The 16,616-nt window shown below is 37.0% G+C and overlaps 1 protein-coding gene across 1 annotated transcript; it reads left to right on the top strand.

Annotated features, from left to right (window-relative positions):
* The first annotated feature begins 9 nt into the window (after positions 1-9).
* Rpa3 (replication protein A3) lies at positions 10-3,153 on the top strand. The gene is made up of 4 exons (XM_032906947.1): positions 10-214; positions 1,286-1,360; positions 2,292-2,400; positions 2,849-3,153. Exons 1-4 carry the CDS (start codon positions 116-118, stop codon positions 2,929-2,931), a joined length of 366 nt encoding a protein of 121 aa, XP_032762838.1. The 5' UTR covers positions 10-115; the 3' UTR covers positions 2,932-3,153.
* The last annotated feature ends 13,463 nt before the right edge of the window (positions 3,154-16,616 follow it).

Here is a 16,616-nt window from a genome sequence, read left to right on the forward strand (position 1 = left end):
CTGAGGCGCATGTCTCCTCTGATTGGTGTTCGGGAAATCTGCCGGGTTGGCGAGGCCTGCTGGGTGTCAATCATAGTCCGCTTTCCTGCGGGTTGTGAGTTTTGGCGGCAGAATCATGGTGGACATAATGGAACTCCCCAAAGCGCGCGTCAACGCCAGCATGTTACCACAGTATATCGACCGACCCGTGTGCTTCGTGGGGAAGCTGGAAAAGGTGCGTGCGGGTTCGAGCGACACGACGGGATCCGCGGCCATTGGGGAATGGCTGCGGGGTAGGGAGCGGAGGTTGGGAGCAGGTAACCTTTAAGCAGCATTGCCTTCCAGCTTGCTTTAGTTTTCACAAGAAGAGCTTTTCCACGGCTAAGCCATTGCCTCTCCATTTCGGTGCCGCTTCTTTTATTTCTCAAAAACTGTTTCAAAAGATCTTTTAGTTCCAAGCGCTCCGCGCCCCCTTTCTGTATTTACCAAAAAGGTATTTACAAACTTGGCTCCTCTGTTGTCCTAGTTGGTTTAGCCAGACTTAGCTGATGAATCTTCTTGTTTCCCTGTCTTTTGCAACCCTCTCTACTTCTGGGCCTGGTTTTTCTGCTTTGCAGTCGTTTCTCTAGGAAACATTTCTTGGTAGCCCCTCCCATAGACTATAGATACCTTCTATCTAGTTCAGTCTTAAGACTGCAGCCTGGTCCTTCCTATAGGTAAGAAATAAGCCCAAAGCCCCAGAAATTGAGAACGCCGAGGGAAAGAAAATCATTTGTAAGACCTTATTTTGCTAGGTCATTTCATTCACACATTTCGTAAGTAAAGGAATGTCTAACTTCACAGGTAGGCTGACTGAGCTAACTGAAATGCCCAAGAGTCACGTCAAGTGGCAGAGCTCAATTTCAAGGGAAGTCATCTTCAGATCTGGCAACCAGTTCTTTTAGATCATCTTTCTTAATTTTAAGAGAAGGTATTCTGTGAGATCTACTAAATAATTAATGTTTTCAGAATTCCATTAGGTAGTGATTGCCCCCTTTAATTTTAGTGTACAGTGGCCAAATTTACAAATAAAAGAAGCCACACAGAACACTAAGAACATATTCATTGTTTACTAGAAATTCAGAATTGACCGGGCTTCCAGTCATCAGATCAAGTAACAAAATTAAAGCTTGAACCAAGTAAACTGTTCAAAAACCTATCACTATATGTTCAACCAAATAAAACTTCAATGACTCTTTTGAATATCTCATTTCTGTAGATTCTGTTTTCTAAATCTATGGCTTTTTGTCTTGGTTTCCTTTTTTAGATTCATCCCACTGGAAAAATGTTTATTCTTTCAGATGGAGAAGGAAAGAATGGAACCGTTGAATTGATGGAGCCAGTATGTTTAAAGTGATATGCTCTCGTATTTAATTTGGGGGGGGGGGTTCTTGTTATTTCTGATTTAGGTGATGAAAATGTGAAGGCTGCACTTGTATGATTTTAAAAGTCAAATTCATGCTCTCATATTTTGTCTTATTTCCATTTCTAACCTTCAGTGATTCTTAGGGCACCAACATTTCGGAAAGTATCCCTTAAGTATTGATTGGATAACAATTTTTACTCCTTTAAAAAATAATCCAAAAGATACATATGAAAATCTTTTTTCCAAACTACTTCTTTCTTCTATAATCACAAGCCTGGCCTTCAAGAGCTAGCTATATATGTGTGTGTGTGTGTGTGTGTGTGTGTGTGTGTGTGTGTGTATGTATGTATATATATATTTGTTTTTATATATTACATATATATGTTACATATATATATTTGTTTTTTGAAAAACCTATTCCTTTGTACATATTTTAAATTTTTAAAAATTTCATGTTCAATGTGCTTAAAACATCTTTGTGATCTTTGTGATCTTTTATGAAGACAAATCCATATACATTTGGTTACTCTATATAGAACATGCATTGTAAAATTTATATATAGTTCTTCTCGTGACTTTTTAAATGGATATGTGTTGATAGGAAACCTGAACATCTTCAGTGTCTTTAAATGACTTTGCCTTCAACTTAAATGTGTAGCTGTATCTCCAGAACTTAAGGCAGTACTAAAGATACCATCCTCATCCCATCCTTCTCTGTTATATGTGCCAACGTCTTTGACAAGCTATATTTCCATTTTTATGTTGGTTAAATGTAAAGTGTCTTTTTGCAATGAAATATTAGTGAACTATGAATGAATCTGAAAAACGAGGAAAAAGTAGAACAACTTTCTGAGGTCGTTATCAACTGAAAAGTTAATCCCTAATTGGCATTTCGTTCAACGTTTAGCTGGATGAAGAAATCTCCGGAATCGTAGAAGTAGTCGGGAAAGTGACAGCCAAGGCAACCATACTATGTGCATCTTATATCCTGTTTAAGGAAGATTGTAATCGCTTTGGTAAGTAAAGCATCTTACTATTTAGCAGTCGTGTATAAATAGGAGAGAACTTTTATTTAATGTTTTTGGTTTTAAATCTCAGCCCTGGTACAGTTTCAAATTCTATAAAATGAGAAGAGACCTTGTAAATTAGTCATTTCTTACATATGTAAAGAAAACAGCAAATACCACTAGTTATAGAATAAAAAGGGCTTAAACTACGATAAAGTTAATATTTTAATATGTGAATTGGAGGCTAGAACAGTCTAGTAATACTGAAGTAATGACCCCAGCAGAAAAATGACAATATAATGGTTTATCATCTCCCCATTCTTTGGTAGTACCACAGTTAAATAAATATGGATTGTGAAAATAAGCCGACTTCTGAAAAGGAGAGAAATACTTCAGGTAACAGTTGATACTGCAGATTCCACTGTAGATTAAGTGTTTGCTTAAATGTTTCTTTCAGATCTTGAACTTTACAATGAAGCTGTGAAAATTATCAATGAGTTTCCTCAGTTTTTTCCTCTAGGGCTTACACAACATGAATGAGCTTCTTGAATTTCTTAAGATTGCCAGTAAGCTACATTGAAAGTTATTAAAGAAGACTCCTTCAGTTTAAGGGAGAGACTCCTAATATTTCTAATATTTAATTTGCTTTTTTTTATATATTTTTTTGTAAATCTATTATGACAGTTTACATCTAAGTCTTTTTATAAATTTTTTAAAATCGATACTTCAATATATGGTCTGAATAAAAAAAAATCAAAATATCATGCTGTTGGTCAATTGTTTTTATTTTCAGTCTCAAACTTGGAGTTTTGCAACTATAAGGTTTGGTCTTTCATCTACCAAAGGGAAGCCTGGGTCAGCTGTGCTACAGATTTTCTTACCATCTACCATGCTGATTATTCCTTATTAGGTTATTTAGAAATTACTTTTGGTGACTGAAAAGAACAGGCATATATCTACTTTGTCAAGTTTCTTCATTTGGATTTTAAAATGTGATATATACCAATGACAAACGGTTGATATATGATCATTGGGTTGGCAGAATCTTTGACTTTTTGTTCATGCCTTTAAACTTGTCATTATTCTTAGTATGGAATTCTCATCTACCATTTTTCGGTCCTGAATATTGGATTGTCTCTCACAGCTCAAAGTATTTTGAGAAATTCTGGAGACTTTAAATGTGTCCTAGTTAAAGGAAGTATGTCACTGGAGGGTTGCCTTTCAAGGTTGTAGTTGGTCTCTGATCCCTTCCTCACTCTACTGTTTCTTGGCCACCACGTTATGAACTTGTCTTTTCTCCCATTCCCAGGCATCTATAACGTACTAAGCTCTCTGAAAGTGTGAATAAGCCCTCCTTTTAAATTGTGAATATCAGGTGTTTTGTCACAATGATAAGACAGTTATTTATACACACAAATGATACCAGAGAAGTAGAGTGGTGATTACTGTGATAAATCTAACTGTGTGGTTCTTAAATCTTAAGAAGGATTTGGGGGAAGAATTTGCAAGGGTTTGGAGAACTTATTAGAGAGGTGCATTGCGAATAGAGTTTATTGATGTAATGCGTAACGGTGGGAACTTGAAAGTCCAAAATGCTGATAGGAATGAAGACTGCTCATAAGACTTCAGGTAGATTTGAGACTTTTGGGAATTAGACTGGAAAAACATTCTGGGAAAGGATTTGTCTAGATTTGTGTCTATGTTCTGAGACTAAGTGAGGTTAAATTCAAAATGAAGACATGAATTTGGAGGAGATTTCTAGACAAATTAAGAACTGGACTGTGAGGTGTTCATTGCACACCTTTTAGATGGGTGTACAGTAAGAATAGAGTAAAAAGCCATGCTGAAAACCGTGGAGTTTGGCCAGAAGGGAATGTTTCAGGTGGGCATAAAGAGTTTATATAGTTGTTCTGAGCTTAGCCCCATGAAAAAGAAAGCAAATGCTTGCCATTGGGATAGTGAGAGAGATACCATTAGGGCATCACAGAATAAGTTTCTGACTTGTTGGGAAAGTTTGACATCAAGAAGGGAGCTCCAAGGAATATTGTAGGCACAGCTTTAAGGTTGTGTGTGTGTGTGTGTGTGTGTGTGTGTGTGTGTGTGTTCAGCTACTCAGATACTCTTTAGTCAATGCAGATGTGGCCTAACTGGGATCTTGGCATCATTCATACAGTGCTTGTTTTTCCAGGCATGTGAAACAGAAGAGTTGCAGGTATATGAAGGCTTCTACCTAAATTTCAAGGGAAGGGCTGAAAGTCTAGACAGTGTCAGAGTCCCTACAGGTAGCATCAGTGTGATGTGTGAGCTGAGAGCTTGAAACTTGAGCTGCAGTGGAGAATCAAGGGTGTTAGATGCCAGAAACAAGCAAGGCCTGCAAAGGAAAACTACAGGGGACAAATAGAGCTAACCTAAGAGAGGTCATATGGGCTACAATGGGCAAGGACTGCCCAGACCTATTAGGACTCGAACGATGCCATGCGCTACAAATGCTGTAGTAGAACACAAGAATTTAACTTTTGCCATGATGGATTTGGTTTTTGATCCCATTCTTCCTGACTGTTCTGAACTTTGTGTTATTGTGTATTGGAAATATGTAGCCTGTTTTTCATCTTATAGGGGCCCACTACTAAGAGTTTAAACCTCTGTAGAAATTTGAATTTAGAATTTTCAAAACTGGCGGCCAAGAGGAGGTGGCATATCTACACTGTGAAGTGCCCACATGTGTAAGGTTACCATTTGAATACGAAATTGCCCCCAGGTTCATGAAAGCATTTGATTCCTACTTAGCGCTTTAGTTTAGAAAGTTCTAGACAAAGTAGATTACTAGGGGCACAGCCTTGAAGGGGATAACCTGGTTTCCGGCCCTTATGTGCCATGATATGAACCATCTCCCCCTCAAGTTATGCTACTGTGATGTTCTACCTCACCATAGGTCCAAGGACATGGAGCCAAGTGACCATGAGCTGAAATCTTGATTTACGTTGTCAAATATTTTATTCAGTAGAATTTTGTTATCTTTTGAGTTTTATAGGCTCAAAATAATCTGCAGATTACTTAAAGAATATTACCATAGTTGGTTATAGTAAAGCCTTTTATTAAATGAAATATAGTTTGAAAACAAGAAGGGACATCGCAATTCTCAGGAAGTTTTGCCTTAAATACTAGAGAAAGTGTCAGTCTCTGGTCCTATGTTAAGCAACCTGGTGTTATCAACTGTGCCCCCAAGTTATACTAAGTCAGCTGAGGATCTCACTTTCTGAGTGAGTCCTTTATGCTAATGATTATGGTGCTGTATCTAAGCTCTCTCATGTCTGAGCTGCTTATCTGGTACATCCGGGTGTCCCATCAGCCTGGCACCTGAATGAGTATTGTCTGAGCAATTGGTCCTTCCTTGACACAAATTCCAGATTTTTCTTGTGGTGACTTCATTGACATATTATTCATAAATTATACAGTTTACCTATCTCAAGTATATAATTGAGTGGTTTTTGTGTAGAATTGCTAACCATACTCAGTTTTAGGATGTTTCTCTTGTGCCAATAGGAAATTCTACAATATTTACATGTTAATATTTTTACTCCTAGTAAGTGTTCAGAATATCAGGGAAGGTAAAGGAGAGTACACTCATTCATTTATAATACAGCACGCATTAAAAAAACTTATTTGTTTATAAAACTAGAAAACATAGACAAGAAAACATTGTAAAAATGTCAGCTCTAGAAATGTAATAGTCTTAGAACTTACTGGGACACTCAAAATTGTACAAGGAATATCAGGATTCAGTGTAGGACATGACAAAATCCAGAATGTTTTCCTGTTGTAGGATGGTTTTGTGCCCTGTGTATTTAGATTCTGATTTCCGTGCCCAGATGTCTGGATGCAGTCCAGATGTTGGCATGGTCAAGCATCTCTGGGCTGTGTTAGGTAAAATTGTTTTCCATCGCCTCTGATTGGTTAATAAAGAGCTGATTCAGCCAATAACTGAGTAGAAGGTAGGTGAGACTTCTGATCCCAGTCAGCGGGGTCCCAAAAAGATCAGAGAGAGGGGAGGAAGAGATGTGGAAAGAGCATGAGGAGGGACTAGGAGGAATACCATGAGGATACACTTGGAGCAGAGCAAGCCTGAACAAGACTCAGAGTACAGGTAAAGGACCCCATGTCTGTGAAGTAGATAGGCTAGCATAGTAGGGTTAGAATAGATGAGTACCTGCCCAGTTTTAGGGCTTGAAACATTTTTATAACTTAATTAGGTCTTCATGTAATTTATTCGGACACTAAAATGGGCTAGAGCTGGTGCAGAAGTGCCCCACATTAGGTGTACCAACTGTAAGAGTAATTTGGAGTATTTTGCCCTGTTTGCTCCTAAATAACCTCTTCTGGTCTCTTTAGGGCCCCCTGACTGGGATTAATACAGCCTTCCTTCTCTCCTCTCCCCAGATATTGGTTGAACCAGCTCTTTATTAACCAATCAGAGGTGATGTAAGACAATATTTGCATAGCACCAGACCAGAGAGTCTTGACCATGGCAACATCCAGACCAGATGTCTGAGCATAGAAATCAGCATCTGAGTGCACAGTTGCTCTGGATGCAGATCCTCAGGGAAGCAGCTACTGAGGTAGGTAGTCAGTGAAGGTGAATCTAGCAGGATGCTGGAATAAATCTGTCTCAGCATCTTTCTCAGCATCCTCAAAGGTGAATCTTGTCAGGGCCACTTTAACTTAACTGTGTCTGGTTGTTTTTCTTGGTGAACATATAAGCTTTCAAAGGTAATATATAATTTCTGCATTAACACATATATAGAATGTACAGTGTGCACTATTCACTTAAAGATGATTCTTTGCTCTTTGAGCATGTAAGGCATCTGTCTTCATATGTTAGTTTGGACTGTACGACCACACTGAAATACAAATTTTCATCCATGCCTTCTGAAAGGATGGCATGATAAGTCCTGAGGATTTTGTGACCAACATTATGCTTAGATAAGGTTAGAGACATTTTCATGTCTCAGCCAGTCTGAGTTGTCCGCATGCAGAGGGATCAGCAATATATAATATATGTGACCTATTTTGTTGATCTTGATTTCTAACCCCCTGCAGCCAAGATCTTCACAGGATGTCTTATCTGGTCAAATCTGATTTTTATTAATTTAGATGGAATTCTAGATTTTCTTCTGTTGAAATAAAGACAAAACCTCTTCTCCATCACAACATATTTCCTTCCTTTCATTCTGAAGTTATAACATATATATGCTGATCTATTCATAAGTCCTTTAAAAAAAATCCAGTGTATTTTAGTAGTGGTATTACCTGTTTCACTGACATTTAAAAAATTGAAAGTCAGTAGAGCATTATTTAGGCTATCCCTGGGAGATCTTATATCCCCTTTTGTTTTATATATTTTATTTCTGTATCAGTAAAAGCCAAAGACTCAATAAAACTTTGGGGTTTTTTTTTTTTGTTTGTTTTGTTTTGTTTTTTTTAATCAGTAAGGGATTATTTCTGTGAGGTATCTCCTTGGTAGCCATCTTTAATAAGCTAATAACTATTCTATTAACAGTGGCCCTCCATATAAATTTTGAGAGCCAACTTTTGTCATGTCTTGTTATGGGCAGTTTAGACAGTCGAAACTGTGAATAACACTTTTAATACCTTTATTGGGAATATTTGCTATTTTAGTTTCCTTAAGTGTTAGTTCCTTGGAGCTTCAGTTTTTTCACTTGACAGAATTATACACAAAACTGAAAGCATTTCATTCCGCGTTAAATGTTCTGAGTAACTAGTGCTATTAGTAAACACAGAGAATTTGGAGGTTGTGTTTTTAATATATTAATATGCATTTTCAAACCACAAACACATGATGTTAAGCCACACCCTAATTACTTAAGATACAAGAATCTGAAATCAGTCCTTTGAAGTCTGTCCACAGCAGCCTAGCATACTCTCAAGGTGTCTTATCTTACTAGCTAGTTAGTATTTAATTGGTCTGAGCTTTCAAAGGAATACTCTTGATTATTAGCAGTCAGATATGGTTTTACTTTGTGAAACTTAAAATTTGTTTTCTTCCTTTATCTAATTTACCTGGAATTTTATTCTCCTCTGTTATGAAGATAACGTCAATCCTAATGCCATCAAGTTGCCTGCCTTGCCATGAAGATGGTGTAAAACCTAGAGTATCAGTGAAACACATGTTTTGAATTACTTTCTAATAGTGATGTTGGCTTGAGGTAAGCCATTTATGATTCTTATGACCCCATTTTATCTACAGCATAGGGTCATGAGATGCCTAATTAATACCAGAATCATAGATTCTAAACAAGTTATAATGTAATATATTCCTCTTGATTGTAATGATTAAAATTGTAAATAATATTGCTTCTGCTTTCATATTACATAATGTTAGCATGGCATTAAGTTGTATAGAAATTCCCCATTTTAAAAGATGTAGGCTGAAATACTGTAGTTTCTGCATATTAAAAAATTATGTTCCGGGCTGGAGAGATGGCTCAGAGGTTAGGAGCACTGACTGCTCTTCCAGAGGTCCTGAGTTCAAATCCCAGCAACTACATGGTGGCTCACAACCATCTATAATGGGATCTGATGCCCTATCTGGTGTGTCTGAAGACAGCTGCAGTGTACACATATAAATAAAAAGAAACAAATCTTAAAAAAAAAATTATGTTCCAACATGATTGTTTCTTTGTAATCATTGGAGTGAGAGTTTCAGGCAATAGTGTAGTTAACCCTGATTTAAACTAGTCTCATCTTCCAGGCAACTTCATTTTTCAGTTTGAATTATTACTCAAGGAAATATCACATCATAAAATGTTAAGGTAAAAAAAAATCTTAACAATTAGTTCTAAATGAGGAGACAGTTTGCATATCTTACTACCTGAATTAGCAGTCAGAATTTTGTTGATGGATAATTAAAAGTTAATACATTAGACACTGTTTCGGTATTAGACACCAAGCTTATTCTTATTAGTTCAACTCCATACATGTACTAGTCAATTTATGTCAAATTGTGTCAAGTGACAAACTGAAACAGCAACGTTTTAATATTTTTTCTCTCCCTTGTGAGAGACTTTAAATGATAAGAAAACATTGCACCTGATAAGTGAATCCACTATTTAAGAGCTGCATTTGCCCTTTGAAATTATCAGAGTTCCTTTTAGCAAATTATTACTTCCATATGTCTCAGAAATGTTATGGTTTAGTTGGTCATGCAGTTGACCTTTTATGAAGGCAGACAGTGGACCATGGATTGCCTCATTTTTGGAATCTCCTTAAAAATGACTAAATGTTTTCCAGATGAACATACTGGAAACTTAGAGAAAAAATAAGAGTAATTAGAAGTCATTGCTTCCAAACTAGATTTTTGTGGACTGCTCTTTCTATTGGAAACCAGTGACCTAAAAGAATTGGCCCTCTGGGCAGTTTGCTTCATTTTAACAGTACAAATAAATCATGAAAATTAGATGGGATTAAATATGACATTTATACTGTCCTTATTTCCAAAAAATGAGTTTAAAAAAGCTGAGGACATGTCTGTGTCTCCTTGGTTTCTCATTATACACGAACAGTGTCTTTCCTAAATGTAAACTTGAGTTACCAGTGGAGGTAAAGTGGGGTGATTGATTGTTGTAGGTTTTCACAGGACCACTCTGCACTAAAACTGGCACTAGTGGCCTACCTTATTCCTTCTTTTTGGTTGTTGTTATTTTTGTTTTGTTTGTTTTGGGTTTTTTTGTTTTTTTTTTTTTTTGCCTATTCCTTCTTAAAGAAAGTAAAATCTCTTTTCAAGGAAATAAAAGAGGCTAAATGTTGTCATTGTACCTTTATCTTTCATCACATGACCTAACTTTTGACATTCAACATTAAGGATATATTTTAACAATCCAGTGACAATGCATCACAAGAACACTGAGCTTTAAAACTCCGCGATGTGTTCAAACAGACAAGCAGAGTACTCCTGTTTAGTCCATCGCCCAACTGACAGCTCAAAGGAAAAGCCACTCGGGAAAGAGGAGTTTGTAAGTTTAAGACATTTGTGTACACATCTGTGACTGCTTAATTAGAGGGGGACATGGGGTTAGACTGGTACACAAACACACATGACATTTGACTTTCAAAATATCTGAAAGTAGGATCTTGAAACAGGTTGTCTAATGAGTCTCACTGGAAAGGAGGCTAGGAAATTTCATGGATTTGAAGAAATAATATGACTCCTGTAACAAAATTCAGATTATCGAAAAATACCTTGCAGACATGGGTGATCAGGATGGATGTATTTCAGCTTTTAACAATTTTTTGAGTTAAAATCGAAGTCAGTGACATTTAGATCAGCACTGTTGCCTTCTGTGTTCCCTACATATTCTAAATTCAGCTACATGGATCTTGTGATCACAAGATATGGTTACAAATAGAAATAACCATTGCAAAGCATATTCCTTGGTGGCAAGGAAAAACATTTCACCTCCAGCAGACAAGGAGTGGATTATCTCACTCATAAATCCTGAAGGTTATATGATGAAAAACAGGAGAATTTAAAATGAAAAGGGAGTATATGCTAATAGCTAAATTGCTAAATCAAAACTAAAAACCTACCCCTTGTTTTAGGCAAAACATCTGAATATATTGATGAAAAACTTTAGACACAAATACTTAAACTTCTATGGAATCTGTAAACTTTTATAAAAGACTAATTTCTCAACTTTTTTGTCTTTTTTAATTTCTTGAAACAGGCTTTCACTGTGTAGCCTAGGTTAGCCTCAAACTTAATTCTCCTGACTCTATATACTGAGTTCTGAATTTTAAGTGTAAACCACATCTGGCCTCAATAACATTGCATATGAACATAATCATGCAAATGAAGATCCCATTTATATAGGCTTTAAAATATTAATTATACAGCAATACTTTATAACATTCATTTATGCAAGATTATATACAATATCATTCATTTTATATGTATAAATATAGGAATTATGTAGCAATCCTCTCAAACTGAGACATGAGTCTTCCAGTTTTTTGATGTCAGTTCCTGATTCTTGTGCAGTGACCTGAGGGACTTGGGCTACTCCCTCTGTTCTTTGCTTCTCAGGCCATCAACCTTAGACTGAGGGCTCAAAGGTTTTCAGGTTTGAACTGAGTTATTTATCTAGATTTTTTAAAAATGATTTTTATTCCTTGAGAGTTTCATGCAAATCCACTTTCATCTCATCACTCCAGCCAAGTCTCTGTGTGTGTGTGTGTGTGTGTGTGTGTGTGTGTGTGTGTGTGTGTGTGTGTGTGTGTGTGTGCACACGCACACTGGCTTTAATATCCATGGAGTTCCACTTGTGTTACCCATGTACTTCTGGGGCCATCCACTATAGCATGGCCAATCTACCAGGGTCACACCCTTACAAAGAACAGACCAGTCTGACAAATAGACAAGTTCTAGATTTCAATCTAGACCCCAGACCTAATTCTAGCTATACCACCGAATTAGAATATCAAGACGATCCTTTAGTTTTCTTCCAGTTAATAATTTATTATTTTGCATGTCATATTGTTCAGACTAAACTTTGTTTAATATGGCCAACAGATCAAGTATGTGCTGGCAGTTCAGCATGCTTAGCTGAAGAGGGTTCTGAGAAAGTGTGAATGGTAAGTTATCTGAATCAAGCAAAGAGAAGGCTGTGCTCTTGGCTTACTCACTATCTGGTCAAGCAGAGCTTGGCCTAACCAGCTCATCAGTGCCTGTAAAGGTACTAAGTGTTACTGGAGAAGCTACAAACTGAAAGAATTATAGAAGCCCCCCACCCCTTATTACCCCAATGCCTTTTCTTACCATGACCCCTTCCCATTTCCCCAAATTCAAGAAAAATGCAGCAACATTCATGCATTAATCAATATTGGGTAAAAATGCCCCTTAGCTAGCAGTCCTCAATGCAGCCTTTTCAGCTGCTTCTGAAAATGTACAGAGAAAGTTCATGGCACCACCAACCACCACTAACTGCTAGACTCTGGACACAATCATTAAATAAAGGGATGGTTCCACTCCTTGCATCAGTCTTGGCTCTGGGGTCATAATTATTTCAGCTGGGTGAATCCAATTCAAAGGTAGGTTAAATGCTTAGTCTGAGAAAATTCCAAGTGACAAAGAAAGAAAAGATAATACAGATGGCTTGGCAAACTGGGAGCTGGTGGTAAATGAGTAATTTAAATTCAGGAAGGCCGAGAATTCCAGGAGCAGAGATGCTAAAATAGAAGTTCTAAGTCCTATTCCCTTTCCTTGTATCGTTCACCAAACCCACAAGCTGTCCCTTTTCCTAGGCTACACCAGCTCACATTTTCTGCCGCCTGTTTTAGAGTGCAGCCCACATCAAAATGTTCTTATCCTCCCCTTCCATCATCTGCTTGCTCAAATACAAAAGCCTGTGTGAAACGCTTATTAGTGTAAAATAATTTGGCAATTGTATTCCTCACCGTACAAGTTGCAGGGTTTCATACCTTTGCTTTTCACTCAACATGACAGTGATTAACAAGGAAAAAAAAGCCAAAAACAAACAAACAAACAAAACAGGCTTAATAGTTTACACCGGCAATCCCAGTATTCAGAATACTGTGAGGTAGAAGGAATTTTGGGCTAAGCAGCAAGACCAGACTCAGAAAGCCCAGAATTGGAAAGCTGGAAATCCTCAGTTCTTGAACAAGAATAGTCCTGCTCTTCCTTTCAAACTAAGGTTTTGTAATGCTCCCTGAAAGCAAACAAAACCTCCTTGCCAGGTAAGACAGTGATCAGAAATGAGCCTTGCTCTATGCAGTGCTATAGTTTTGAGATGCTGATTGTCCTAACACAACTCTGTAGTGGCCTTGGCTCTGGCGACCCAAGTTTTAGTGAAGGTACTGATGACTAAATATGATCAACCGAAGCCTCCAGTCAGTCCTCAGTCCAAAGGAGTGGGAATGACAGGCAGCTCATTAACCATCTATCCCAGAGATGGATGTGATCTGGTGCAGACAGAGGCCTGGAGCTGAATGCAGCCAACAGGAGACATGTCAATTGTCAGGCCTCTTGCATAACCACCATGGAGCTAGTTTTAGTAGCCTTGCAGATTAAAATTGTGCACCTCTTCCCTACAGTTCCGTCACATATGCTTGGCAACTTTGTTCTATGAGAGTTCATCTTCATTCTGTTCAAAGTCTCTGTGGGAAATAAAATATTCGAAGTCTAGCATATACATTCAAAAAGATATCTAGAAACTTCTAAGTTTCACATACTTGGAATACAATCCAAATGAAGAACAGTAGAATAGACAAACTAATAAATCGCATGTGTTGGGGGGGAGGTCATTCTTTCCTGAGTATGCTTTATCTGGATAATAAAGAGTTTTAATCTCAAGGTCCTAAAGGGAAAATAGTCATATACTTCATATAATACTTCCTAAAGACATGAGTAATAAAATCAATATAGCAAACTTAAAATTATCATTCACCCATTAGGTTTGGAACCTAGGAGTGGCTGTCTCATGACCCTAAGAACCTGTGCCAGTTTATTCATTCCCAGTTATCTACCCCTCCCCCTCCTCCCCCCCTCTCTCAAGTTTATTATGTATACAGCATTCTTCCTGCATATATGCTGGCCAGAAGAGGGCACCAGACCTCATTATAGGTGGTAATGAGCCCACTTGTGGTTGCTGGGAATTGTACTCAGGACCTCTGGAAGAGCAACCAGTGCCCTTGACCTCGAGCCATCTCTCCAGACCCCTAGTTATGTCTTTCTAATGGAGAATAGTCTTCTCTGTTTGAAGCACTATTTCAGCATTCATTGGAAGAATTATATTTTTTAAAATGCTAATTTAGTTAAGCATTCAATACTGCATGCAGAAGGAACAGACAAGATCGTGTGCTCAAGGCCAGCCTGGCTACCTGTCACCCAAAGTGTGCAGGTCATAGAAACCAATTTGTGTAGTCACAATGGATCTTACATGCTGTTATTTTTATCTACACTCCCTCTTTGATGAATGGAAAACTAGAAGATTTAAGACAATTTTTTTGTAACAGACATGTCTCTCAAATGTATAGTTGCTTAATATTTATATTCATAATGTATATTTTATGTATAACCAGATTTGTACAAATATAAAGTATTCTTGTCTAATGTGAATTTCCAAATGGATGACAAATAATTTTTCATTAAAGGTAAAACACAAGAACTTCAAAATAATTCATTTTTTTCATAAAATACAGCTATCATGTTAAAAACATGACTACATAATTTTAAGAACATGACATTTGACAGTGGCAGCTTACTGGACACAATACATGGCTGCAGCAAAAATGTAGATAAATATGAATTTGGCCATTTGTTATTTCAAACTTCAGGGTTTCTTGCATTCTAAAGTCTGTGTTTATGTGTTTGTACATGGGTAAAACATGCATAAATGAAACTAATGTTCTTTAAGTCAAAAGATGCAAGGCCAACTTTTTTTGTGAATTCATATAAAATATGCTTCACATTTGAGTCATTAATCCCTTCAAATATACTTCCAAACAATTCTGTCTTTGTGAATTTGTTTTAAGATTCCAACTTAATTAGATTACTCTATCTGAATTTCCAGTTAGGAAATTACATTAAGGAAGCATGCTTTTCATAAATTGGATGAAAGACTGAATTATTATTGCCATTTCTGGCATTACACAAATTATCCATAATTCTAAAGAAAAGAATTTAAAAACATTGTCCTATCAATGGTATTAGTAAGGAAATTGCATTTTGGAAGACATTATGTGCAACTATTTCCTTCAAGTATTTGAAAATAATTTTTAAGTCATTTTAAAAATTCAAAATACAAATGAAACTGACTTGTTGGCTGTGAAGAGGCAGACGCTACAGGATCCTCAGTCTGTACAAATGATACCGTGAATCCAAACACTGATCTGAGTGTTGGAGTCTGGAGGAACTGTACTTATGCCTGTGACTTTCATTACACACATTGCTTCCATAGCAATGCTGGAGCCTCTGATCATTTAATATCATGACCTGTGCCCACCAATCAGGCACACAAATGTTTACTGATTTGTTAGAAGCCTGGGCATCTCGGCACATTCAGAATTCACCACTTACTCTAAACAACTTACTGGAACCGAACTGTGTGTGTGCACTCCAGGTTGGATAACAACAATGGAGAGAGCAGACTCCTGCCATGGCCATAGGACCAAAAGAGAAGAGCCAGAAAACCTAGGAGATGCATCATTTTCTCTGTTATACACCACTGACTTCAGGACAGTTAGAGGTTTATAGCCATTTCAATGTGCTAAGTGGAGAGAGAAGTACAATTCTAACTATCCTGAGTGCTGGACTGAGAGCTGTTATTGCACTGTTAGTACTAAGGGACACAAAAATGTGGAAAATACGCTTTCTGAATAAATTAGAACTGTATACAACTTTGTTATTATGAACCACAATTTGTTACCTCATGGGGTAAATTATATTTGGCTGTTTTATGACAGCAATACGACGATCATAGTTAAATTGTAATGGCTAGGAATGTATGACTAGCTTATTAGCATTCCTTATGTATGTGTTCAGATTTACTGTCACAGTGGACATTTAAGTTGTTTTTACTGTAAATAAAGTGAAGAACTACATCATACAAACATCTGAGCATTTATCCAGTTATAACTCATAAAAATGTTCTGCCCTTATGACAAAGAATATGAATATTTCTAAGGCGTCTAATATGTATTTGCCTTGTGTACATGTGGTGGTACTGAGAAACCTCCTTGTGAACTTAGCCTTGTGTGTGCTGAACACATGTTTGCAACGACCTCCATTCTCTGCCCTTTACCATCTTTTTAATTAGTACACTATGTCAGATGTCATCATTTATTTTGCCAAAGAAAAATAAAAATGATCCTCTGCCTGTTACCTCATGTACAGAATGGCAACAATAATATTTGTCTCACAGAATTTGTGGAAGTTGAATAGAAATTCAATAGGCCAAGTACCTGAAATATAGAGTAGGCACTAACAATAAATATTATTCTCAATAACATGCTTTTGGCCTTAATTAGCTTTACTTTATCATGGTAATTGTTATATAGTCAGCTGATTTTGCATATGTATGTATGTATGTATATGTGTATTTGTGTGTAATTTTGCCATTGGTTTTGATACAGGGCTTTTCCACGCAGCCTTGATTAGTTTAAAAGTTGGTGTGTTTACCAGGCTGGCCTTG

The sequence above is a fragment of the Rattus rattus genome, chromosome 6 (genome assembly GCF_011064425.1).
Source record: "Rattus rattus isolate New Zealand chromosome 6, Rrattus_CSIRO_v1, whole genome shotgun sequence".
NCBI lineage: Eukaryota > Metazoa > Chordata > Mammalia > Rodentia > Muridae > Rattus > Rattus rattus.